The 27,931-nt window shown below is 43.6% G+C and overlaps 1 protein-coding gene and 1 non-coding gene across 2 annotated transcripts; both read right to left on the reverse strand.

Annotated features, from left to right (window-relative positions):
- On the reverse strand, positions 1–27,732 carry ddb1 (DNA damage-binding protein 1). Its single transcript, NM_001165380.1, is given in 26 exon segments — positions 1–520; positions 809–932; positions 2,111–2,213; positions 3,184–3,353; positions 3,985–4,094; positions 4,518–4,688; positions 5,312–5,406; positions 5,895–6,059; positions 6,246–6,369; positions 6,869–6,980; positions 7,179–7,274; positions 7,576–7,783; positions 8,599–8,706; positions 9,578–9,738; positions 11,692–11,870; positions 13,046–13,154; positions 17,180–17,255; positions 20,106–20,325; positions 20,654–20,737; positions 24,332–24,490; positions 24,676–24,773; positions 25,015–25,129; positions 25,454–25,675; positions 25,836–25,952; positions 26,456–26,604; positions 27,610–27,732. Coding segments are annotated over 26 exon segments (3,420 nt in total). The 5' UTR covers positions 27,671–27,732; the 3' UTR covers positions 1–436.
- Positions 4,869–5,004, reverse strand: LOC123730863 (small nucleolar RNA SNORA5). Its single transcript, XR_006762314.1, has one exon. It is a non-coding gene; the product is annotated as a small nucleolar RNA SNORA5 (small nucleolar RNA).
- Positions 27,733–27,931: the final 199 nt, after the last annotated feature.

Here is a 27,931-nt window from a genome sequence, read left to right on the forward strand (position 1 = left end):
CACAGTACTAAAGCAACCTTTATTTGGAGAAATGGCAGACAAAACAGCTAATGTATCATTTTCCACCCATTCCTTCCTTCTCTTTTACTCATGTTCTCTCCAGACTTCAATCATTCCTACTTTAGTGGATCCCTGTCAAATCCACAAGTCATCTCTCCCCGTCCTTGCACTGCAGTGATCTGGCCACCCCCCCCCCTCCTCCCCCTCTTCCATAACTTATGGCTTTCTGACCAGTCCCTTTGTTCGTCATCTTCGTTATGGTTGACAGGCCATTTTGTTTATCCAAGCACCTGTGAAGTATTGATGTGGCCCGTCTGGGATCAGATTTAAAAAAAAAACTGTGTCAACTCATTTGAAGTCTGGAGGACGGTCATGCAAACACCTTTTAATTTATTTATAAGTATTTACAGAGCCCTAGCCCCCCCCGGTTCCCCCTCTAGTGGATCCTTGTCAGCTCCTCCACAATCTTTATGACCTCGTCCACGGTGGCCTCGCGCTTCATGCCGCTGCCGTCGTCAATCTGAAACGCAGAAGGGGGTGTTACGTCAGCTCACTGTTCCAGCAGTTTGGATTGGCCCGCACAGCTATGGGACACATGTAGCTGAGTGGTACCTTTATTAAGTGTCACTGCAGTCCAAAAAGTGCGAGCGAGCGAGCTAGTGGGTGTATGAGAGAGCGAGTGAATGAGTGTGTGTGTGTGTGTGTGTGTGTGTGTGTGTGTGTGTGTGTGTGTGTGTGTGTGTGTGTGTGTGTGTGTGTTGAGAGCATGAATGCGTGTGCTTCAGAGAGCGTGCATGTGCGTTGGTACCTGTAGCGTGCTGACCACTTCCTGCATCTTGGCGCGGCCCAGGTCCAGGAAGCTCTCGATGAGGTCCCCGTCGATGAAGCCCGTGGCCTGCTCAGTCTTACGCTCTGTATGGAAGGACCTCCAGGTGCCACCAAGTCAAGGAAGACAAATAACACACACACACACACACACACACACACACACACACACACATACCCCTACAGCAAAGCCACTCCTCTTACAGGGAACTCTGTCCTTTTGAGGAATAAAATATGAGCACATGCACTGCTATTGAGATCAGATGAGTCCAGGGTGGTATGGCCACAAGCTTCTTTTTTTTTTACCCCATTTTCTCTCCCCGAATTACTATCTTTGGCTCGTCGCTGCAACTCCCCAATGGGCTCGGAAGAGGAGAATGTTGAGTCATGCGTCCTCCAAAACATGACCTGCGCCACTTATCACACTGCTCGCTTAAACCGTAAGTCAGCTGCACCAATGGGTTGGAAGAAACACCGTTCGACTGATGACCGAAGTCCGCTTGCATGTGCCGGCCCTGCCACAAGGAGGCACTGGAGCGCGACGAGCCATGGAAAGCCCCCCGGCCAAACACCCCCCCTACCACGGACATCTCTGACCCAATTGCGCCAATGTCTCCCGGCTGTGACACATCCTGGGATCGAACCTTTTGACCACTGCGCCACTCAGGACTGCCTGGTATTGTGATGCAATAATTTCCATGGTAATGTAGATTCTTTTTATGTTAACTGATGTGGTTCATGCAATTGGAACGCATTTTTTGTAATGTCAGTTGAATCAGCAAATCACAGCACATACTGATGGGTACACTTCCTGCTTTGCGCCTCGCAATGGACCCAAATCCACCCATTATGCCATCATTGACTTGTATTGGGAGACCCGTTCTATTTTTATGGCAGCACATGCAGTCAGGAGTGGAGGAGGTTATTACAGTGACTGCGGTCATTTGGCTGGCCAATTACCGCTATCCAAAATCCCATGACCGTCACAACCATATTGATTATTCCCTGTGACTCCCCCTGTAATCAACCACCGTCCCATCTTATATGGGTGACAGGCAGTCGTGTCACATACACACGACTACATGTCAACTTCAGGTCGTCGCTTCATTCACACGACATGGTAAAACACGGCGCCTTGTCATTCATTCATATCCGGGCTAGGCATGTTATGACAATCATTACCATTCTTACAGCCACATCAAAGTTTTGCCACCAGTGATGCTCACCAGTTCTGAAAAAGGCACTTTCAATGTGATCCCCCCCCCAAACCAAAAGGAAAGGATATAAGCTGTGCTCGATCTTGCCCACGCTCTTGATGACCTTGTTGAGTCGGTTCTGCAGGTCCAGCAGCAGGCTGTACCAGCCCTCGGATAGAGAGGTCACAAGACCTGGAGACATAAGACAGATGGCTTGTCATTTATGGGAGAAAATAAAAAGGAGAACCGAAATGGATGAGGTATGCAGAGCCATATGCTCGCCACTCATACCTAGTGAAGGAGAAAAGATGAAAGCTGAGAGGGAATTTGAGTGTGGGTTGTCTGACTGAGGGAAAGTGAAACAATTTTCTCTCTCCAATTTGTGCCTACCGAACATGATGTCCACAAACACAAATGTTGTGCAGCTTTTTGCAGGGGACTAATACATTTTCACTTCTTTAGAAGAGCCTGTATATATTTTTGCTTCATTTCTCATTAGAAGTCAACCGGAAATGACCAGAGGTGCTTACTCAGAGAAAGGGCTTTCGTAACCAGGAAAAGCTTTCAGCAGAATTGTGAAGGTGCCTCAGTGAAATGATAGTCATTGCAGAATTCACTGAACACTCAAAGCATCATTCCCCATTCTTTATTAACACAGCTATGAAAGAAATGGAGAAAGGAACGTGACTTGGATTTTGGACAGTCACTTGGAAATGACTTTCATCCCCTCTCCACTGCTCCCCACCTCATCCTTAAAATGGGTGCTTATGTAGTTGAGGAAAATCTGTAGAGCAGACTGCTACACTAACATTACATAGCCTAAAAAAAAAAAGACACGAGGGCATTCAGGACCTTGAAACCAGCATCAGTACTGGTTCACTAGGCACCAGAAAAACAACATTTTGAAACCCAAATGCTGCTACAGAAACATGTCCAACAAGAACACAGATCTCTCTCTTGCGGTCACAAAATGTTTTGTGCTACTGCATGCTCTACGACCCTGGTGTGTATTCATTACCGCAAACAAACCATAGAAAAACATTTTGCAACAGAAAAAAAACAAGCGTTTCTTATATGACAAATTCAGGTTAGGCCCTCCCTGTTTCGTCTCATTTGGTTTCTAGTGAATACACCCATGGAGTGTGGCAGTGGGGGCCATTACCGATCATGCCGTTGACGGTGCCAAAGAGCACGGAGCCCTGCGTGGGGGTGGAGCTCTCGCCCAGGTTCTGCAGCACCAGTGACCCATGGGAGAAGACATTGACAAACTCCCCCAGGTGGAACACGCCCACCTCCTGAAGGTGTTGTCGCTCCTCGTCTGTAGTGGCCGCGCTGCCAAGGGAGAGAGGGAGGGAGAGAGCTCAACTTCTATGTTTGGTCCAAATTATTTCATGTTTTGGCAATGTGTACCCATTTATTTCGTTCTAAAAAAGCTACATTTCAGAGATGGCACAAAATGTTTATTTTTGATTCTAATCATTGTACTCATTTATTTATACATTTCTGCTTTGGCAATGTGTACCCATTTGCTGCATACCAATAAAGTATCATTGAATTTATTATAATTGAGAGAAAGTGGCAGGGATAAAGCGAACGATACAGAGGCAGGCAGAAAAAGACAAATGGGAAAAGCAATAGATGTAGATGACAGGTAATGAGTAAGAAAAAAACAAGCGCGTGAGGGAAGAGTTAGTAAGAAATAAGAAAGGTACAGTGATAGAACGCAAATTTGATGACTGAAAACAAAAGAGAGAAACGGTGGCATCAACAAACATCTGAGAGAAAGATTAAGGTCAATGGAATTCAGTGATCATGGATGATTAAGTACACGGCTTATGGAGGACATATCTAGGCCGGGCTCCATCTCATTTAGTCCTTCGGCGATTCTATGCATACTATTTATTTGCCTCCTCCTTCCTTCCGAGGTGAGATGATTCTAGAAAGAGGTCAGATTCCACCTCACCTGTCTTTTTGACAAACAAAGAGGTTGAAGGCATTCTCCGCCCCCAGGAAGTTGTCATCGTCCAGGATCTCCACAGCACTCATCCAGTTGGGATTGAAGTCACGGGCGATCTGAGAAGAGTGACAGGGGGAAAGCAGGCGTATCACCAGCGGCTCAATTCCATTCAATAAACTTTATTAAGCCGAGAGGTGCAATTTTTGATCAAACAATGGTTCCAACTCATCACTCAAGTTTTTATTCATTGCAAGTGTATGGTGTTGAATCCTCCTCGATATAGCCCATGAGAAATGAGTGCGACAAAATAAAAGCATTCAAATCTATATTTTGGAGAATGCTGTATTTCAAGTGGGAAACCTGTATAGGAACAAAACCAAAACAAATAGTCATTTAGACCTTATAAAGTCTGTACCCAGTCTGTGTTCCAATTCTACACCCTCCTCGAAGTGTGGCACTGAGCACATCCCCCATCCTCTTAGGGAAAAAGGGTGGAGAATTGGAACACTGGCAGGGCCTCTCTTAGCATCATTCCTTACCTCCTCAAAGTTGCCCTCCATGGGTTTATAGGCCAGCAGCAGTACAGACCTCATCAGGTCTCCCACCAAGATGAAGTCTCCTTTGGTCTTTAGGTAGAGAGCCATGATGTTGTTGTAGTGGTTACACTCTGTCCTCAGCTCCTTCTCAGCGGTCCACTCGTACAGACGCACCTGGGGCGGGCGCACATTGATGATGCGTTGATATTGACATTCACAATTGTTGAGGAGCTTTGGAGTAACAAGGACTCGAAAGCACCAATCACGCAATTACAAGAAATAACCCAGTCAACGTTCCTTCCGATTCCAACGTTCCATTTGAAAGAATACTACTGGATAAACATAAATCAACTAAATTCTCTGTAGTTCAAGTTTACTCCCAACACTCATTCCGTATGGTTGAGAGTCCGATAACTACAGTTTCACTGTGGCAGCTGTTATGGCCAGTACGGTCCATTGTAGAGGAAGCACTGAATTTGACAAGGCAGCAACAAAGTTTTTTTTTTTTAAACCAATTTTAAAGTCAGGATTGAGAAATAAACTTAACCTGCGGAATGTCTCCTTTAATTTTCTTACTTTTTTTTTATGCCAAGTACCATGGGGCGAAAGTACCCGACTCACTTAAATCAAATATTCCCGTAGTGATGCATTAACGGCAATGAGAGACAAAGTGAAAGTTTTAATTTAAGTGGATGTAAAAATGTCCCTCCATGTGAGTATCTACAACTATAGCTTGTAAAATAGGAGCTGGCTTTAAAAAAAAATTAAAATATTTTCAAACCATCAAAAGTACTCACTGTGCTGTTGATGCTGGCCAGTAGTTTACCATTGAACTCCACCATGGAGTAGACGGCTCCCTTCACCTCCTTCTCTGCAACCGTCTGCAGCTTACCTGCACAGAAGAAGAGAAATAACACAGTCTGATGTTACAGTAGCCTTAAATCCAAACGGATATGTTTTGTTTAACCATTTGTTTCACTGTGAAAGAATGGTGAAACTGAGCTTAAACGGTTTGGATTCCAGGCAATTCTTTTAAACAAATGGTGAATTGCAGCACACCAGTTTGGTTTTCAGGCTAGTGTTATCGCTCTCTGATACAGTATTCACAGCATCTGTTCACTCGGAGTCATCAGTCTTCACGACGGAGATGATTATCGATAGGAAGGTGCCATCAGGCACTGTCAAGGGAGGAAGAGGCATGGAAAGGTGAGTGAGAAAGAGAGAAAAAGATGAGGGGAAGAAAGAGAGACTGTAGAAGAAAGTGTGAGAAAAAAACAGGAAGATACGAAAGAGGGGGGGGGGGTGAAAAAACAACAGGAGAAGAATGATGGGAAAGAGTGAGCGAGAACAATGAGAATGGAAGAAAACGTTTGTCCTAACCGTCAGTGTAGTGGAAGACGATGATGCGGCCTTGCTTGGGCTCCGCCTCCTCTGGGTAGACCATCGCTGTGCCAACGATAAAGTAGACCGCGGGGTCCCTGCCCAGGCGGCAGGACACCATGCTGAGGGCGTACTCACTCTGGAGGAACTGGTGGGCGTGGAGCACTGTGAGGATGAACACGTGAAAATCACGGTATTGAGGACAAATCACCACAAAAAGGTGAGAATTCTGTGTACTCCTCAAGAGTACAATCACCAGCTTACCAATCACCAGTAGAATCACCAGTAACAGATCACATAATTCACTTTGAATATTCTCTTTAATCAAGACGGTTTTAAGGGGGAACTGACCTTCGAAGGTGTGTTGGTCGACCACCAGGAGGCTGTGCACCTCCACCTCCTCCCCGAAGGAGGTCTCGTGTGGGGAGGTGCTGCTGGGGAACAGCTTACTGGAGCTCACACTGCTAGACAGAGCCTGGGGAGAGGTAGGGAGAGGAGATATGAAAACCCAGACTATGAACCACCACAAGGCTAGGGGAAAAGTGTTGTAAATAATATTTTTTTCGCCCTTCTTATTTTTAGTCATTATGTGCAATAAACCTAGATTAAACTAAGTCATCTGGACACATTGTCAGCCAAGCGATGTGCATTACTAGCAATCAAGGCATTCCCCCCCCAAAAAAACATAATTGCACTAAAAACTGCTAAATAAAATACAGTAACTCTGGATGCTGATGCTTTAGCTCATATAGAGCGAAGTTCACAGATATTTCTGGACTGTTCTTCCACAAAACACGCAGTTGCACTTAAGTCACGATGCATCATGAAAACCGTTGAATACGGGAAACAAGGCTCAGGGCCCATATTCAAAAGGTCTTGATCAGCACTCCTATTCTGAGAATATTTATGAATACGCGCACAGAATAGGAGATCTTGGCAGTGGTACAGTGAAATACCAGATGGTGTGCAGCTACCTGAGTGCTAGCGCTGGGGCGCACCGCTGCAGTCGTCCCGCTGGCGTCCTGCATCTCCACGCGGCTGGACAGCACCCCGAAACACTGAGACACTTCCTGGTAACAGATTCTCCTGAGAGAGGGAGGGAGCGAGAAGGGAGAATAAAGTGGAGAGATTGAAGGGGGGAGTGAGAGAGAGGAAAGAGTAAAAAGAAAACAAAGAAATGTAAATAAAGAAATGTGTTGCTCTTGATTTACCTGAGGGTAAATCCATTGGATAGATATACTTCTAATCTGTTGAACTATTTCGACTGGGGTTGTTCCCTCTTACCTGGGAGACTCGTAGAGGGGAACCGTGCGAATGTGGAGCTTCTGGATCTCGTCGATGGTCCCGATGGTGAGAGTGCTGTTGTTGGCCAGAGCCAGACTGTCAAAGACACAGAAACACAGGTTACAACCACACCCCAACAACACATAAGTTGCATATTATTTCTAGCTTTGGAATCATTCATGTTCTTTCTTTAGAGTCCTTGAACGAGAAAAATAACCACAACGGAATTCTTAGTCTCCTCTCCACCACTTGCACTGGTCTGAAAACAAAGGACAGGTGACAGGGGGAAAAAAAGGTTTCCGCTTAAACCTGTTGAATTCGTCTCACATCAGTCCAAATGGAGAAGACGTGCTAAGGATGCCACTTTGGACTATTGAGACGCGCGTGACTGACTAACCTGTCGGGGTAGCCCTCGGAGTTGAGCGGACACATGTAGTTGACCTCCTTGAGGTTGACATTGGAGAAGACCAGCTTGTGGTTGGAGGAGTAGATGACGGTGGGCCGGTCGGAGCAGGCAAACACGTTGGAGGTGGACAGGGAGCGGAAGGTCCTCAGCACCGTGGGCTGGGTGCCCAAAGTCACCTTCTTACGCTCGCTCAGCACGCCTGTTGGCAACACAACAGGGTCAATGCCAACAGTTTAACAATAAGTTTGCCAACCTGCCAGGATTAAGTGCACTTTCAATTCAGTCTATTCAGGAGATAAGCGGCAATTCCAATCCAAATCTTTTTCCATTTTCAATATACCCTGAGTGTCAATAACATTAGGAACACCTGCTCTTTCCATGACACACTGACCAGGTGAATCCCTTACTGATGTCAACTGTTAAATCCACTTCAATCAGCGTACACGAAGGGGATTGTGTATTAGTGCCATTCAGACGGTGAATGGGACCGACAGAATATTACAGTGCCTTTGAATGGGGTATGGTAGTAGGTGCCAACCACACTGGTTTGAGTGAGTCAAGAACAGAAACACTACCGGGTTTTTCACACTAAACAGTTTCCCGTGTGTATCAAGAATGGACATTCAGCCAACTTGACACAACTGTGGGAAGCATTGGAGTCAACATGGGCCAGCATCCCTGTGGAAAGCTTTCCATACCTTGTAGTCCCGACCAACTGAGGCTGTTCTAAGGGCATAAAGGGCTGCAACTCAATATTAGGAAGATGTTCCTCATGTTTTGTACACTCATTGTATTTCCAATGACGAGTTAGACATTTTCAATACATTTTGAGAATCCTGAAACAGAATCGAACTGCAGCCGTTGAGACAATGAACAGGCCTATTTGACATATCCTAACCTAATTTGTTCCATCAATAACTGGCATGATGGCGCAGTTAACTGTCTGGAATGTTTATTCAAATGTGACTCAATCAAAAAGGCAACAGGCAGTATGTGTTGCTCCAGCAGCCTGACCTGTAGTCAGATCCAGGCCGAAGTAGAAGAGCGCGCCGTCTCCCAGGGCACACAGCAGGTAGTAGCCGCCCTCGAACGTCGTCATCAGGATGGAGCGAGGGATAATTTCTGTACACACACACACACAAACACGTCAAATGTGTGAAAAGCTTTGGAACAGGAGCAGAATCCCACTGTCAAAACAACTCTATGATTCATCTCCCGAGGGGCAATTAAGAAAAGTATTGACAGCTAGGTCACAACATCTTCCACATGGTTGTGCAACATCGCAAATGGATCTAGGATGTGTGGAACCAGCAATAGAGTGCTTCTGTCCCTTAGGATTCCCTCCCCTTTCATGGACAAGTTACACAGGCTTTGAATAGGAGGGGTTTATAAACACATCCAAAAATGATAACAGGAGGACACAAAGAGAATGTCCAATACAGAGAAAAAAGGGAATGTGTGCCGATTCTTTTTTGCAGCTCCCAATCATGATATTTTTAATAAAATGTTGATTTTACAGAAGCTTTATTAAAAGAACACGTTGGGAGCAACAAAACAGTGGGCGGACATTAGGGATGGGCATTTGAAAGTATGTCTATGTTCGAGTACACTGGAAAATAATTTAGCATACTCGGGTACTTGCATGTTAGCGTGAAATGGGGGCTGCGATAACAGTTGCTCCAATTACTATTTGTTTTAATACTCAACTAAAAACTAAACTAATATTTTCACTGACAGACTCCAAACAAACACCGTCAGTGCTTATATACAATTTACCTGCTAAATAGTTGCATTTATAAAAATGTTGTCGATTAATAGTCACCATATACAAAACCTTGAACCGAGTACTCGTGCCAATCCCCAGCAGAAATTAGCTTTTTCTCAAAGTTACACAGACTTACCTGGCTACACAAAGGCACAAATCAGTTGCTCCGTCTATCCATCCCACCTGCACTATCCCTTTAGTACACTTGAATCTCCATCCCCCTCTCACCTCCTCCGAGCATCTCCTTGTGCAGGGCGGTGAAGCAGGGCAGCTTGAGGACCCGTGCCGATATGTCCGTCCACAGGCCCACGGCGCAGAGGGGTGACTCTCCGCCCTCCCCCAGGGGCGTGATGTCTAGGCAGGCCACCTCATGCTCCATCTCCACCGTGCTGAGGGGGGACAGACAGAACGGCATGAGATTGGATAAATGTTTTAAATATAAAACATTTTTTCTTTTAAACACTAAAAACTATAGAACACATTTGATACATATGTATTTATTTTATTGTCCTAATATGAACACCTTAACAGACGCACACAAACAATGACTACACCTCGACGGGCATGCTCACACCCACATCCCTAGTGTCTGCGTTATTGTTTGCCACAGCGCCTTAAATTGTCCCAATTTGTTTTTCCTCGGTCGCCCCATGGCATTTCAATAAGAAATCATTGGACTTTCCCAATGTGTTAATGATGACGGATTGATTGACTTACACGTTTTTAGTATAGGTTTTTTTTCAAGATGAGTGATGAAGAGAATCCTCCAACCCATTGGGTATGTCACAACACCCCCATATGGGATTGGATTTATGAAGTGCATTTAAAAGGTGCTCAAAGCACTTAACGTTGTGCAGCCAAGATTTACTTAATTGATATTCGTTTTGCCCCAGTGGGTGTGTGTGTGTTGGTACAGCCCACTCTCAAAAAGGCAAAGCTTTTGCTACAGCTCAGCATCAGTCACTTAAACAGTGTTTACTGAACCAGACCACATTAGTAGAGCGTTCCTTAGAGAGCAGTGTAAGACAAGCTCAGGCATGGTGATGGCCTGTAGAGCTGACTCCAACTGGGTTCTAAGTGGTGCGTTTGTGTACATACAGTGCATTCGGAAAGTATTCAGACCCCTTCACTTTTTCCACATTATGCTACATTACAACCTTATTCTAAAATGCATCAAATGGTTTGTTTCCCCTCAATCTACAAATAATACCCTATAATGACAAAGCAAAAACAGGTTTTTAGAAATGTTGGCAAATTTATAATAAAAAAAAAACTGAAATATCACATTTAGATAAGTATTCAGACCCTTTACTCAGTACTTTGTTGAAGCACCTTTGGCAGGGATTACAGTCTCGAGTCTTCTTGGGTATGACGCCACAAGCTTGGCACACCTGTATTTGGGGAGTTTCTCCCATTCTTCTCTGCAGATCCTCTCAAGCCCTGTCAAGTTGGGTGAGGAGTGTCGCTGCACAGCTATTTCCAGGTTTCCCCAGAGATGTTCAATCTGGTTCAAGTCTGGGCTTTGGCAAGGCCACTCAAGGACATTGAGACTTGTCCCGAAGCACCTCCTGCGTTGTCTTGTCTGTGTACTTAGGATCGTTGTCCTGTTGGAAGGTGAACCTTCGCCCCAGTCTGAGGTCCTGAGCACTCTAGAGCAGGTTTTAACCAAGGATCTCTGTACTTTGCTCCGTTCATCTTTCCCCTCGATCATGACTAGTCTCCCAGTCCCTGCTGCTGAAAAACATCCCCACAGCATGATGCTGCCATGTGTGAATGTTCCTGAGTGGCCAAGTTACAGTTGACTTAAATCCACTTGAAAATCTATGGCAAGACCTGAACATTTTTGTCTAGCAACGATCAACAACCAATCTGACAGAGCTTGAATAATTTAGACAATATTAAAATGGGTAGATGTTGCTCAATCCAGGCATGCAAAGCTCTTAGAGACTTACCCAGACAAACTCACAGCTGTAATCATTGCCAAAGGTGCTTCTACAAACTATCAACTCTGGGGTGTGAATTACTTTTACTTACTTATAGCTCATTTTCAAAAAAATTATACGAAAATGTTTTCACTGTCATTATGGGGTATTGTGTGTAGATCAATTTACACACAATTATCCCATAAATTGTATCCATTTTAAATTCAGGCTGTAACAACATGTGGAATAAGTCAAGTGGTATGAATACTTTCTGAAGGAACTGTGTTCGTCATTTCTTCTGTTGATTGAATTTTTATTCATACTTAAAGCTACAATTCAGTTGGCCTGGGGCTCATCAAGTCTCAGGTGGTGTTTAACAACACTGTAAATAAAGTTGAACTGGATTTGAGTTGTGTGTACCTGATCTGTTTGAGTTCTCCAGAGAGGATCTGGAGATAGTAGAGGGCTCGGCCCACGGCCAGCACCACCTGTGAGGAGTTACATGCGGCCACGCTGATGTTCCGGCCCTGCGGCTCCTTCCACTCAGACACCAGGGCCTTGCTGTCCTGCATTACCAGACGCACACCGCCCGACGTGATCTGAATCACACACACACACACACACACACATATTCACACCACATATTGGCACGATTCACTATTTGAAAACTTTGTGTTCGCATGTGTATTTGTTTGATTTACAACTGCACATAAAAATAAAAATGAATTTGGTTTAAGGCAAGTGATTCTTGTTTACGTGCAATTTATCTCACCTGTGGTAAGTGTCAGGTGCCCACCGGGTAAAAACAGCCATTAAAATCAGTTTTGCAGAGAAGGAAAACATATTCTGCTCCATTGAAAAAGTGCATTGGCACCCTTGTATGCGTGTGCATGTATGTGTGTGGCACAGGTGTGTGTGTGCGTGTGTGTGGCAGACGCACATGATGGAGCAGTGACTGTCTGATGAGGAACAGGCTGTCTTACCGTAGTGAGCTAGTTTATTGTCCTACATCACGGCCTGGACAGAAGCAGTCTACAGTCTTCAGAACTGGATTACAATCGCTTTATTTGCCTCAAAATAATAGATCAATAACTTTTTTGTCACATCTCTCATAAAGCTGTGATTGAGAATAGTAGAGGCTGTAGATTTTCATTCTTGTCATTTTTGAAAGCCCCTAACTTTAGGACAACACCATTTTTACAGCCAGCATGGATCCCCAAATCCAGATGTGCAAAGCTGATAGACATACCCAAGATGACTTAAAGCTTTAAATCGCCGCCAAAGGTGCTTCTACGAAGTTATGACTCAGGAGGCTGAATACTTACAGAAATATCTAATTTACATATTTAATTTTCAATAAATTTGCCCCAAAAATGTAAGATATGTTTTCACTGTCGTTATAGGGTATTGTCTGTGGCTGGTTGAAAAAAACAATTTTTGATTCAGGCTGTAAGAACAAAATGTGGAATAAGTCAAGGGGTATACATATTTTCTGAAGGCACTGTGTATGTATTGGGATTCAATACTGCGATTGTACTGCGATTCGATGTTCCAAACATATTGCTCACCATATGTCTGCCGCAGAGGGATAAGAGAGCCATGAGAAACATTTTAATGTCATGGAAATAAATTAGTTTTGGTGCAGGTGCAGCCAATTAGTGCAAAAATATTGCGATAGTCAAAACTACACCATATATCGTCAAAAATAATATCCCAATATGTAACTACAGATTTTTTTCCCTCATCACTAGTGTGTGCGCGCGTTTGTGCATACCTGGATGAGCTGCTGGTGGGCAACGTTGCCACAGTAGAAGGTCTGCAGGTTGTCCACAAAGCCAGGCAGCTCAGTCTCCTCCACCTCCTCCCCGCTTAGCATCAGCACCCTGAGGACATACACAAACACGGAACGACTTGTATACTGAACAACAATATAAACTCAACATGTAAAAAGTGTTGGTACCATGTTTCATGAGGTGAAATAAAAGATCCCAGAAATGTTTAATATGCACAAAAAGCTTATTTCTCCCAAATGTGCACAAATTTATAACGTTCACCAGAGCTATAACCAGATCATTTCTCTACCGTAAGCCGCCTCCGCAATTTTAAGAGAAGGTCCAACCGGCCTCACAACGGCAGACTACGTGTAACGACACCAGCGCAGGACCTGCACATCTGGCTTCTTCACCTGCGGGATAGTCTGAGACGAGCCACCCGGACAGCTAATGAAACTGTGGGTTTGCGCAACCGAACAATTTCTGCACAAACTGTCAGAAACCGTCTTAGGGAAGCTGATGTGCGTGTTTGTCGTCCTCATCAGGATCTTGACCTGACCGCAGTTCGGTGTCGTAACAGACTTCAGTGGGCAATGCTCACCTTCGATGGCCACTGGCTTGCTGTGGACGTGTGCTCTTCACGGATGAATCCCGGTTTCAAGTGTACCGGGCAGATAGCGTGTATGGCGACATGTGGGCAAGCGGTTTGCTGATGTCAACTTTGTGAACAGAGTGCCCCATGGTGGCGGTGGGGTTATGATATGGACATGCATAAGCTACGGACAATGAACACAATTGCATTTTATCGTTGGCAATTTGAATGCAGAGATACCTTGACAAGATCCCGAAGCCCATTGTCATGCCATTCCAGGGCTTGACATAAAAATGTGTCGTCACTTGTCCTTTGGACAAGTAGGACATATTTTTTTACTTGTTGAAAAGCTGAAGTCACTTATCCCAACAACAAAAAAAGGTCCGGAACACCATCGGCCAAAAGGGTGACTGAAATAAGTGACGTACATAGGAGGGATCTGAAATAATTTTATGCGCTGGCCCATAGACAATGTTATCCTTCCCTAGCAGTAATCCAAAATAACATACAAAAAAGGTACAACAAAAAAAGTGACTGCTACGCATTTGGCTGGCATGCTACAGGAGGGATGAGAGGAATCATGACATTGATCAAATATATTTAGTGGACTCAAATCTTTTCGAATAGCTTATTCCACTCTGGGGGAGCTGTGGCACGAAAGAGATGTGTATTAGCTTAGGCCTGTCTGTGCCGAAGCTCACAGATGGCGCGAGTGACAGTCAAAGTGCATCGCTGGCTGTGCGGTCTTGTGCCGAGTTGCAAATCATCGTGGGCTGCAGAGCAACTCTGCTGTCCTCGACTTGATAATTATAAACGTATTCCCATTTTCCCCCTTATCCTTCTCTTATTAGGCCTAAGCTACTATACGTGTTGTAGTAGGTTGCACATTGCTAGAATAATACAGAAACGGCCATCGGCCAACTACCCATTTCCTTCATTAGCATTCCTCAGCTGTAGCCTAAGTTCTTTTGATTCCTCATTTGATTTCTCCATCTTGGTATTGTTTGCTCAATGTCACTTCTTGTGGCCTAAAATATGTCATTCAAAATAAATCTGTGAATGATAATAGCATAGACTCCAACTTTGATAATTATTCCCATTTTAAAAGCTGCAAACTTTAGGACATTAAACACTTCATTAGAAAAGCTTAGAAAATACTCATAAAAGCATTAAGACAAATTAAAGTTATGTTTTTTCAGTTAGTAAGATAAGGCTTTTGGTCGTTTGGTTCGCAATGGCAAGGAAGGATGCATCAACTGTAAGGTTTGGTCAAATTTCATTTGATTTTTATATCTTGCTTTTGTTTCTTCTCTCATTATTACCTTAGGCCTCCCATGTTTTTGGGTTATTCAAAAACAACTTAACTTTGAGATTGAATCTAACAGAGTCCTAGGCTTTCCTTGTTTGATCATGAAATTGAGCATCCATTAAACTGAAAGATTGGCTTAATAGGCCAAGTCAAATATATATTATTCTCTTGCTTTGTGTAAATATAACAATTGAAATGGGATATAGCAAATAGGAATATAGGTAATTTACTCAGAATGTCAACCAATCTGCCTGATCCAATTCTGATCGGAGTAATTGTTTGATGTTGTGGTTTTTCAACTTGTCCATTTGGAAATCTACATTCTGGTTGTCAGACTATTTTACTTACCCCGGACAAGCAGACAAAACTTAATGTCGAGCCCTGCATTCAACCACCGCCATCATCTCATGTTACAGCATGGTAATGTACGGCCCCATGTCGCAAGGATCTGTACACAATTCCAGGAAGCTGAAAATGGCCTGCACACTTACCAGACATGTCACCCATTGAACTTGTTTGGGATGATCTGTATTGACGTGTATGACAGCATGTTCCAGTTCCCGCCAATATCCAGCAACTTCGCACAGCCATTGAGTGGGATAACATTCCACAGGCCACTATCAACAGCCTGATCAACTCTATGCAAATGAGATGTGTTGCACTGCATGAGGCAAATGGTGGTCACACCAGATACTGAGAAATGTTTTGATCCACGTTGCTACTCTTTTTTTAAAAGGCATCTGTGACCAACAGATGCATATCTGTATTCCCAGTCATGTGAAATCCATAGATTAGGGCCTAATGAATTCATTTCGATTGACTGATTAACTTACATGAACTGTAACCCAGTACAATCTTAGAACTTGTTGCATGTTGCATTTTTGTTCAGTGAAAATAGGCAACTTACATGGTAAAAAAGGCTGGCCCTCCCGAATGTTTGACATGCCTAAAAGCCAATCAGATTGACTTTCCCAACCAATAAGGATGCTTGGACGCAATGCAGGGCACTGCCCTCGACACCTCAAGTTAGCAAGTGTTTACATTCTGTTGCAAGAAGAAGGAAGTGCTGAGCAACTGTTCACATGCCGTTTCCTAACTAAGTGTTGTGTGAACCCATTGCAATAAGTGTAGTATCATTGTTATTGCCACAAGTGTGTTTGAGTGCGTCTAGCATACTCAATATTGTATTAGCATTGTTTATATTATTGCAGCTATAGCATGCATACATGTTTATATTTGCAATATGTATAGCCTTGTGTTAATTGTGTAGTAGCTAGTACCATTCTACAGATTCTAGAAGTTCCCAGAATGTTACAGCTCTTTCTGTGCACCAGCACAGGCACAGTAGCCCTAAATTAATATCTCAGCCAGGCCAGCTATAAAGCTCCATGGCCTTAGGCCTTGTACATCTATCTCTCTGGCCATGTATGTTCTTTAATGATGTCTAGATGCTATACTATTGGAATCATTCATATGTTTATATTATGCCACAGTTTGCTCATCTGCTTATTGTTATATTACATATGTACATTTATCTTAGTATATTATAATGATTGTATTGTTTCCCCTTTTCTCTGGCCATGTATGTTCTTTAATGATGTCTAGATGCTATACTATTGGAATCATTCATGTGTTTATATTATGCCACAGTTTGCTCATCTGCTTATTGTTATATTACATATGTACATTTATCTTAGTATATTATATTGATTGTATTGTTTCCCCTTTTAGAACCACACAAAAAATATAAACAACTTTAAAATGGAATCATCTATGCCTATGTTTGCGTGTTGTGGTGACCAAGTGTTGCGTATGGGCCTCAACATGTTCTGACCAGACAGCACTATATTGGGCAGAGCTTAGTGAATCAGTTTAAGTGTAATAGCAGGTGAGGGAGATCCAGCTGGCCATTTTTTCATGGTCTTAGTTTTCGCTGGATTTAGTGACCAACAGTTTTTTCATGCATTTGATCATTTCAACCTTTGTGAACTTGTCTCGTTACAATTGGTGTAAAAATCTATCCATGTCAACAATATCTGACTCTAAAATTAAATAAAATGTTTTGTTTCATCTGTCTATTCTCCCTTTTGTTATAATAGGTGTCAAATCAATAACTCGTCAAACAAACGAGATACTGTGGCATTAGGCAAGGCTTCCCTGGACTGAACAGGGAGTGATTGCATTGTGGTCAACACGTGCAGAACCTTTCTATAAGGCCACCACTGGTTGTCTCACCTTGTCTGGCCCACGAAAGACAGGACCAGCATATCGTCTGTCTCCCTCCCAGCCTCTGAGCGAAGGGGCCACAAACCTGGGAGGAGAACAAAAAATATGGAGGAAAATAAACAGTGTTCAACAGAACTAGAAAACAAGCAGCATTATTAGCTAGGTGGTGTTTCATTAGGACAAACAACAGAAAATGTTTCAAATTGTTTCGCAACAGAAAACAAGAATGAGCTTATTTGGACTACTATTGGATTAAGTCCAGGTAGTCCCTCCCGGTTTTAGTATGTTTTCTTCCATTTCGGTGCCTACTGAACAGGACCCTGAACTAGAAAGGAGTCAACGCTGTAACTTGATTGATCCGTGCCCACAGTCCTGGTGGGCCACGGCAGTTTCTCAAGGTTTTCGTTCTCCATCTGGGCCTCATTGATTGGCCAAGTAAACAATTTGCTTCTCATCAGCGTGTTCATGAGTATGTGGACGATGCCTGGGACAATAAACGATAAAAAAAAAAACGACAATCAAAAACTAGAAAACAGAAATAATTAGACAGATGCAAATAATATGGAGAAAATCCCACTGAAGCCCCATTTCCATTGGCACTTTGAAGTCAACCCAGGTTGGGCTGGCCTTGGTGGGTTAGCTCAAATTGCATTTCCACTGCCTTCAGAAATGATGTCATGTTGCTAGGCAGCCAATATGTGACTGCAGTTGGCATCGCTAATATTGCTAGCTAGCAAGATGTTGAAGAATTTAATTCACCCTCACCATCTTGTAACTAACACGATCTCATACACCTGCCAGTGCCAGCCAGAGCCATGTATTTAGCTTGCTGAAGTTAGCTAGGTAGCTAAACAGGCTAGCCTCTTAGAATGTAGATTTCCACCTAATAGACATACCCAAAAGTAACTGTTATTCATGTGTAATTACAGGATTCTGACAAGCCAAAACATGGTATATTTGGACAGAGGACATCTGGGATAGCATGAGGAAATTATCAGAAGGAGTTACAAGCACACACAAAACACATGTTTTTGTTTGAAAGTAATATTTCATTGACAAGCTGTAAGAGAATTATTGATGCAGAGCTGGAAACACAGATGGCTTCCATAACATGTGAACAAAAATCAGGAAAAAAATGGGATTGATAGACCTAACAACTAGAAATGGGCAGATGTTTTAGTAAGTGGTGTCTGGTGTGGTCACGAGACGGTTTCCAAGTGTCCCTAAACCTCTCCAAGTGGCATACATCTGTAAATTAGATAATTCCAGTGCTATTACATATTTGCAATTCCTAAAATGGTATTTGTTCAATATATATATATAAAAAAATATATATATATATATATATTTTTTTTTTTTACCATATCAACCTCACCCAAACAGTGTGGTGGTGTTATGGGGTATCCAGGGTACATTCAAGAGTCCTTTCAATCTCTCCAAAGTGTCCGAATGTGGTAATTGCACTGTTTTTGCACACTGGATGTGCCTAAAAGTTATTGTTCACTATAAAAACAAACTTTCCACAACACCATCCTCTCTCAAACATTGTGGTGGTGAAGGGGGGGGACATACAGGGAATATCCAAGGGTTTATCATATTTTTAAGCGCAAAGACAGTCACTCGGGGGACATTCAATGCTGTCAGTTTTTCATTTGGAAGAGTCAGCTTTTTAAACCAACATGGCTCAGTTTAACACACCTACTCCTGACTATATTATAATTATTCAATGTGACGATATCGTTTTTTTGAACATCAGATAACATTGGCAATAGGCTAGATTTGTTCCTACCAACCTAGGGATTAACGTAGCTATAGCGCAAACACAGACCAAATTGAAGCTTACATTGTAAGATGATTGCGGTTTGGTGAAAACGTTGTTAAAAAATAAAAAGTGTGACTCTCGGGGCTGGTGATCAATAACAGACGGTCACGTGCAGACAAATAATACATCCTCATGATCTGTGGAGTCACAGCTTTCGGTGTGAATCAACGCATTCCGTGTTAATTTTGTTTATGCTTCACAACGCTAACCGGAACGTAGGTAGCAGCCATCTTGAAATCAGGTCATCGGCTCGGTCTGCCCTTATACATTCGTATGCCCATATATGGTAGTAAATCACACCAAATATTTTACGAAACAGATCAATAGCCAAGATACTCAGCTTTCCGCAGACACCCTGCCTTTGCAGATAGGGGCTACCGTTCTCATACCAGACTGAATTGAATAAAAATATATAATATGGGGACGTTACTTTTAAGAGGCTAGCTAGCTAGCTTAATTCCTACCTTGCTTGCCATGGCATTGGCTATTAGCTAGCTAACCAAGCAAACCAGACAGGTTTGATATGATGTAGCTAACGAGCATTCAATATGACCTGGTCAGCAAAAATTCCTGCTAGCTCACGTTAGCTAGTTAGTTTCAACTGATTTGCAAGCAAATGGGTTAGCTAGCTAGCATTCTAGGGCTGAGTGTTCTTATAAAAGTTTGTGTAGTACAAAAATGTATGAAGGATCCAGCTATTGTGGTAACTCGTGTCATGTCTGACTACTGCAGTACTGCTTGTCCATGGGCAAGCTAACAGCAACAAGCCCAGACAAGCTAGCTAAATGTGTCAGCATCCAGCAGTGATCAGCTTGGTGATTGTATAGTAATGGTGTCACCATCCTGGATTCTAATTGAGCTGGCACCAGTTGTAAAACTGGGCTGCGCTGGCCTGGGTTTCCCTCCACCCAGCTCGAATTTGAGAATTTCATTCAAGCCAGCTTGAATTTAGCTCTAGTGTAGCAGAGGTAGAGAGACTACCATATATTGCTTATACCAATCCAACTCCTTCAGATCTGTCTAGGGGGATAAGGGCTAGGGGTCGATTGGGTATTGGTCCAGAGAGAGCAGCATCCTCCTCTTTTCCGAGGGCCCAGAAGCCATCCTACTGACCTTTGATCCCTGGCAGGTCGATGCTGGCGTGCTCGTGGATCCCAATGCCATTCCGGATTATCCTGAGGGAGCCCTCCTTAAATGCTCCAGAACAGGTGACCAGCTGGCCCTGTCCCTGTCTCTCCAGGTCCACTACACACATGTCCACGATGGGCCCCAGGTTGGTGAAGGTCTCCATCACCGCCACGTACGACCCCGAGTCGTTACTGTCCACATTGAGCTGGAAAGGGGGGGGACAACTCTAGATAAACAACAAGTGGACTATTGATGTCCACCGCCCAGCACAGAAAAAATTGTGGGGCATGCTTATCCTTTCTTAAACTGTTCAATTTCAAAGCTGGTTTGATCTGTACATTTCAATTACTGAGTGATGGCCATCATCCCCTTGGTTGTCTACAAGTGCTATAAAACTCTACCATACTCAAAAAGCACCTTGTAAAACCAGTTTTCTAGAATTGTTTTCTTCTCATTTGTCTTTGTTAAAAATCAACACTTTTCCAGGGGTTACATTCATCGAGGTGTTTTCTATGTGACCGGTCCAACCTTACCTTGACCAACTGGGAGTCGCCCAGTCTGGAACCAACAAACACCACACCGTTGTCTAGGTAGGTCAAGCACTCTGCAATGGACGTCTGCAAGGGAGGGAGGGTCACACACAGACATTACTCTTCAGTAGAGTTGTAAAGGGATGTTTTGTTAACTAGTAAATAGTAGCCTACAGCAAAGTGTGTTTAAATCATTTCTAACTTCATTTCTGCTAGTTAGTTTTTGCTACCATATGGGTTTTAGCTTGCTTGAGCCTGCTAACTGAGGAGTGTTAATTCACCTATTTCCACACGTTTCATTTTAAAACATTTATCTTACAAAGGAGTTGTTTCATCTAACTGCTTAACTAAACTCAGCAAAAAAAGAAACGTCCTCTCACTGTCAACTGCTTTTATTTTCAACAAACTTAACAGGCCTACAAGCCCTCAGTCCAGCCTCTCTCAGCCTATTGCGGACAGTCTGAGTACTGATGGAGGGATTGTGCGTTCCTGGTGTAACTCGGTCAGTTGTTGTTGCCATCCTGTACCTGTCCCGCAGGTGTGATGTTCGGATGTACCGATCCTGTGCAGGTGTTGTTACACGTGGTCTGCCACTGCAAGGACCATCAGCTGTCCGTCCTGTCTCCCTGTAGCGCCGTCTTAGGCGTCTCACAGTACAGACATTGCAATTTTTTTCCCTGGACACATCTGCAGTCCTCATGCCTCCTTGCAGCATGCCTAAGGCACGTTCACGCAGATGTGCAGGGACCCTGGGCATCTTTCTTTTGGTGTTTTTCCAGAGTCAGCAGGAAGGCCTCTTTAGTGTACTAAGTTTTAATGACTGACCTTAATTGCCTGCCGTCTGTAAGCTGTTAGTGTCTTAACGACCATTCCAAAGGTGCCTGTCCATTAATTGTTTATGGTTCATTGAACAAGCATGGGAAACAGTGTTTAAACCCTTTACAATGAAGCTCTTTAGTTGTTTGGATTTTTTCGAATTATCTTCGAAAGACAGGGTCCTGAAAAAGGGACGTTTCTTTTTTTGCTGAGTTTATTCATCTTTACATGGAATTGTATTTGTTGCTTTTTTAAACTCATTTTTTTCAAACCTTTACAGGAAAATGCCACGGGCACTATCTGATGTGTGGAGACATTTCACTGCAGCTAATGTAGAAGGAAAAGCTGTGTACATTTGCAAATACTGTGCCAAATCATATGTGAAGAACGCAACAAATATGCAGAATCATCTGGCCAAGTGCGTAAAGTTCCCTCAGTGCTCACAACAAGCAACCTCTGACAAAAGTCCTTCCACTTCTATTCGAGTTAAAAATGATGAACCAGACACCTTATCGATAGCAACAGCTCACGGTCCTCCTGGAATCAGAAGTTTTTTTTACTCAATGGAGGAACGTAGTCAGAGAAATGCTGATGAATGTGTTGCTCGTGCTGTGTATGCAACTGGTTCACCTCTGATGCTCGCAGGCAATGTGTATTGGAAGAGATTTCTGAATGTTCTTCGCCCAGCATACACCCCTCCAACCAGACATGCTTTATGTACTCATTTGCTGGATGCAGAGTTCAACAGAGTTCAAGTGAAGGTCAAGCAAATCATCATCTCTGATGGGTGGTCAAATGTTCGTGGGCAAGGAATAATTAACTACATCATCTCCACCCCTCAACCAGTATTCTTCAAGAGCAGACAAGGGACAACAGATACACCGGTCTCTACATTGCAGGTAAGCTGACGGCAGTCATCAATGACCTTGGACCACAGAAGGTATTTGCACTGGTGACAGACAAAACTGCGAACATGAAGGCTGCTTGGTCTAAAGTGGAGGAGTCTTATCCTCACATCACACCCATTGGCTCTGCTACTCATGCATTGAATCTGCTCCTCAAGGACATCATGGCACTGAAAACAATGGATACACTCTACAAGAGAGCCAAGGAAATGGTTAGGTATGTGAAGGGTCATCAAGTTATAGCAGCAATCTACGTCACCAAGCAAAGTGAGAAGAATAAGAGCAGCACATTGAAGCTGCCCAGCAACACCTGTTGGGGTGGTGGTGTCATGTTTGACAGTCTCCTGGAAGGGAAGGAGTCGCTCCAAGAAATTGCCATATCACAGTCTGCCGATATGGACAGCCCCATCAAGAGGATCCTCCTGGATGGTGTATTTTGGGAGAGAGTGGTAAGCAGCCCGAAACTCCTGAAACCTATAGCAGTAGCCATTGCACGGATTGAGGGAGACAATGCCATCCTGTCTGATGACAAGACTCTGCTTGCAGATGTAAGAGAAGAAATCTGTACTGCCCTGCCCACTTCACTGTTGCTCCAAGCAGAGGAAACTGCAGTTCTGAAATACATCAAAAAGCGTGAAGACTTCGGTCTGAAGGCCATACATGCCACAGTGGACATGTTGGATTCCAAATATGCTGGCAAGAGCATCCTGTCTGGTGCAGAGATCAACAAGGCCTATGTTGTCATCACTACCGTATCTCGCCACCTTGGCCTGGATGAGGGCAAGGTTCTTGGCAGTCTGGCAAAGTACACTTCCAAGCAAGGGCTTTGGGATGGAGATGCAATATGGCAGTCGTGCCAACATATCTCATCAGCCACCTGGTGGAAGGGACTTTGTGGATCTGAGGCTCTTTCCCCTGTTGCCTCCATCATCCTCCAAATCCCACCAACATCAGCCGCATCAGAGCGCAACTTGTCCTTGTTTGGGAACACACACACACCAAAGCACGCAACACGCTGATAAAATACAAGTGTTGAAAAATTGGTAGCCAGTCGGGCAAATTTGAGGCTTTTGGAGCCTGACAACGAGCCATCTTGAGGCCTCAGGGTCTGTTTAAGAGGAGGACATTGAGGCAGTCCAGGGAGAAGACATGGAAGCCTGAGAGGAAGACAACCAAAGATTTAGTTTCTAGACTATCATTTTACAGATGCATGTTGAAAACGTTTTTGGGAGATGCGATGGGTCATTGGGGATCATTCAATATTCCCTTTCTTTTGTTGTTCAGTGAAATCATCCCATGTGAAAAGTCAACTCATTTAACTAAAAGTTAAATTCGTAACTAAATGGTTTTGTTTATATTGGAAGGATTTAATCATTTGCAATTATGTCTACTTATGATAAGGTAAAAGGTTTATGTCTCCATATGATATGGTAAATATATCCAAAGCAAAAAACAACTACACTTAAATGGTAATCATTTGTTTATATTTCTGTTAATTCACATATATTCCCATGGAAAGTTTCCACCTCTGAATATTCCCCAAAATGTGCAACCGTACTCTTCAGCCCATCTCATATTATCAACTTACAAAAAGGGCCTGGTGTACACTCACATATTTTTTTTTTTTTTACAATACACACTGAAGGATAATTCTGCCATTGAAACGTAGTTGTGTAATGTGAATGTCAAATAGGAAAGAAGCAGAGAAAAGGGAAAGAGAGAGTTCAAAAGAGGAATAATTGAAAGCAAGATATGAGACTGAGCCAGATAAAGAGATCATAGGGAGACAGAAAAAGCAAGAGAGGCATCAGAGAGAGCGAGAGAGAAGGCTTTCTATGGAGAGAAGAACAAAAGACAGAAGTTGAATGAAATGAGACCACACAAAAGAGAAAACCAGAAACACAGTGAGAGGGAGACAGATCACAAGAAAAGAGGGAGACAGTAGGCCTACAACACATACCTCTCCGAGCAGCTCGACGCGGAGGTCCTTGAGCACCACGGCCCCGTCCATCAGCTCCTCCTTCTCTAGCAGCAGCATAAACAGGCGGCCCTCCATGTCCCCCAGCAGGTAGCGTGAGCCGTTGGGGTCCACGCGGTTGTGACATACGATGGTGCTTTGCTGTTTGGGGGGGGGGGGGGCAGAGGTGGTGTATGAGGGGAGTGTGTCTCTGTTCTATGTAAAGAGTGCTTTGAGCATCTGGAGAAGTGCAGCACTCTATATCCAATTCATCACTGCTATCAAGCTGCATGATGCTGGAAAAGAGTTGAAAGCCTCTGCATTGTGTTGATTTAGGTTGATCTTACCTTGATGGTGGGAGGCGCAATGGCCAAGTATTTATCCCCGTTGTGGTAGGTGATGGATTCTTGTCCAATGATTATAGCGCCTCCAAATGGTTCTGGGACTGAAATAGACAAATACATAAACCACCACGTAAATCAACCAACAAGGGAATCACCTTCAAATACGCTATAAGAAGAAAAAGTAGAAGAGGACCCTTGGGTGCTGCAGTTCCAGTGGAAATTATCTTTAAACACTAATCTAAGTTAGAGTTTTGAACATCAGAATAAAGTAAATCTCATGAGGATTGGACCAGGGCCCCGACGATCATTGTCTAACCCTGCCTGGACATTCTCTCTCCTCACCTGGGATGACCATAGAAGCCTCAGCCTCCACATTCTCCTGTTTCCACGGCCCCTTGTTGAACTCCTTCTCCCTCAGCGACACCTCGTAGGTCTTCACATGTCGTCCCTGAGGGTCCTACAGCACATAAACACAGAGAAACAAATCAGACTGACACACTCGCAGATATTCACGCAACATTTCTGTTAACTAAAGCACACATTTCCCCCTTTTCACCGGACATGCACTACTGTCTCAAATACACATCCCCTCTGTATCCCCAATATTCTTTCAAACAGCATCATATTCCTACTCTTGCATTTTCTCAATTTCTCCCCAACCACTCCCTCAAAACAAACCCATATAAATGCATAGACACAACCACTCCAACATCGTACCCCTTTCATCCACCACTTCCTGCCGGTCACTCCCCCACCCTATTCTATCTCCTCCCCTCCCTACCTGATAGATGAAGCAGACTGTGGGCGCCTGACAGCCGTAAAGGAAGTGGACGTCGATGACCTGCAGCTCCTCCAGGCGGATGTTGAAGGCCTTGAGTTCTCGGTTCTCCCGGTCCAACGGGATCACCTTGAATAGGCCGTCGTACAGCCGCAGGCCGATCATGCGGCACTCAGGGTCTACAATGCCGATGATGCCCGTCTCCGAGGGACGCCCGATGCGGTCCTATGCAAAAATAAATAAGTTGGTCAAGTAAGAGGAGTTTCACGGCATCCTATTGTTTCAGTGTGCAGAGTATTCCTGTTGTAGTTTTGCAGAACATATACCTTGATCTCCATCAATAGCTCAAAGACACTGGCTAAGTGCATATTTATTTTTATCCTACCTGCACGTTGCCGTGGGCGCGGGTGATGATGTCGATGCTCTCCCCGTTCTGTTTGTACTCCAGGATGCAAGCATTGTATTTGGCCGTGAGAATGAACAGCAGATCCTTGCTTTCGCCCTGCAGTCAAAACAGGCAAAAGGTTCCCCTCCATTGAAAACATACGTCCACGTTCAGCATCGGCAGATGTTTACAACTTGTATGGCAGTTACAGAAAGAAACCTGGATCTTGTTAAGAGGGGCACATCGTAACCTTTTGCAACATGAAACATAGTTCTGTGTTCTTATTGGGATCCCGAGTGGTGCAGCGGTCTAAGACACTGCATCTCGGTGCTTGAGGCGTCACTGGTTAAAATCCAGGCTGTATCACAACCGGCCGTGATTGGGAGTCCCATAGGGTGGCGCACAATTGGCCCAGCGTCGTCTGGGTTTGGCCGGTGTAGACTGTCATTGCAAATAAGAATTTGTTCTTAACTGACTTGCCTAGTTAAAGGTTAAATAAAATAAAGGAATAAAAGTTCAGGCAGTACCTCCTTGTTTCAAAATGTTCTCTCTACTGAAAGTGACCCAGCTTTGAAATGACTAACATGCACACACAAACATACAGGTAGTCGTAGACTCACCTTTGGCCTGAAGAGCTCCATGACAGCAATCTTGCCGTACATGCCCACCTCTTTGACGGGCCGGAGCCCTTCCGCTGTGACCACATAGATCTCCAGGCGTGTGTTTTTTGCTATAAGCAGATTCAGGTCCTCGGCAGAAGTAAAGTGGCCTGGGGAAGAGAGGATGGGCTAGTCAGTCGGACTAACTTTTTCTAATAGCTAAATTAGTAGTTATTGGAGTGCCTTCCAGCTTTCTGTATGACAAGCAGCTTAGATTTTTTTTATTTAACTATGCAAGATTTTCTTTCTTTCCCAATCTCCTTCCTGTATATTGAAAATGCTAATTTCTGGAGTTCAAGTATTTGTTTTTCTATCTACTATCAATACAACTGGCATACTTCTCTAGCTAAGCAGATCATTTTTACTCACAAAATATGCACTAAGGTGACAACACTGCATAGACAGTGTGATTTTAAAATTAATAATATGGTATTTGTTAGTCAGTGTCAGAATGCCTTAAATTAAGTTATTTTAACCTAAAAAAATACATTGAATAGTTTGCTAGCTATCGCCATCATATTGGCAATCAAAGAAATGCAGGCAGATAAAGGCTAAGTAAATGTCCCTACATTCGTAACTATGCAGACTGTCCATGACTAACGTTATACATTTGCCAATTTATTATTTAGGTGGACATATTGACTGGCACTGCAGTGGCCTGCCTGCTACCTGCGTAATTTAGCAACACTGAAGCTTCAAACCTGTCTGAGATTCTTGGCCAACTGATAACCAGGAAGGTAATAGTAATCCACTTGACTGACATTAACTAGCAAACAAATTGCCATCAGACAGCTGAAGATAGCTAGCATTAGCTTCAAAATATCCTGGCTGCGCAGGAGCACACACTGGCTCGTGCCATTTTGTGTTCACTTGATTGACAATTGATAGCTAGCTATATGATATCTGTCGAGCGGAACCACACGTCCCATACTGTGCATGGCTAATCAAAATTGAACAAAGCCTTTATCAATGGACTTGATCAACTTGCTGGCGAAACAATATCAAGGGGCCTGCAGGTGCCTGTAGCTTGGCTTCTCGCGCGGGAGCTTAGCATGCTAGTGGATGAGGTCGCTACGACATGTTGGTGCGCGAGCTAACAAGAATAACATAATTACCGGTGATGCAGGCATTGACTGCCGTCGGTTTCTGCGCTGTTACCACGTAATTATAAGACATGGCGTTCAAAGACAGAATAAGAACACCAGCGAAATCGTATCAGTTCTTCTCAAGTGTTGAAACCATGGATATAAATAATAAAAAAACAAACAAGCGGAAGTGGATTGCTAAAAACTCTAGATATATTTACTTTCACAGCGCCCCATGTGGCTAGGAAGTCGATTTGTCGTTGTTGGTGCATGTAATTTTATAATATGGTGCATTGTCCATCTGCATTGGACAGAAGAGGAGAGTGTCATAACTTATATTATTTGGCTTACC

This window comes from Salmo salar, chromosome ssa26, assembly GCF_905237065.1.
Source record: "Salmo salar chromosome ssa26, Ssal_v3.1, whole genome shotgun sequence".
NCBI classification, from domain to species: Eukaryota; Metazoa; Chordata; class Actinopteri; order Salmoniformes; family Salmonidae; genus Salmo; species Salmo salar.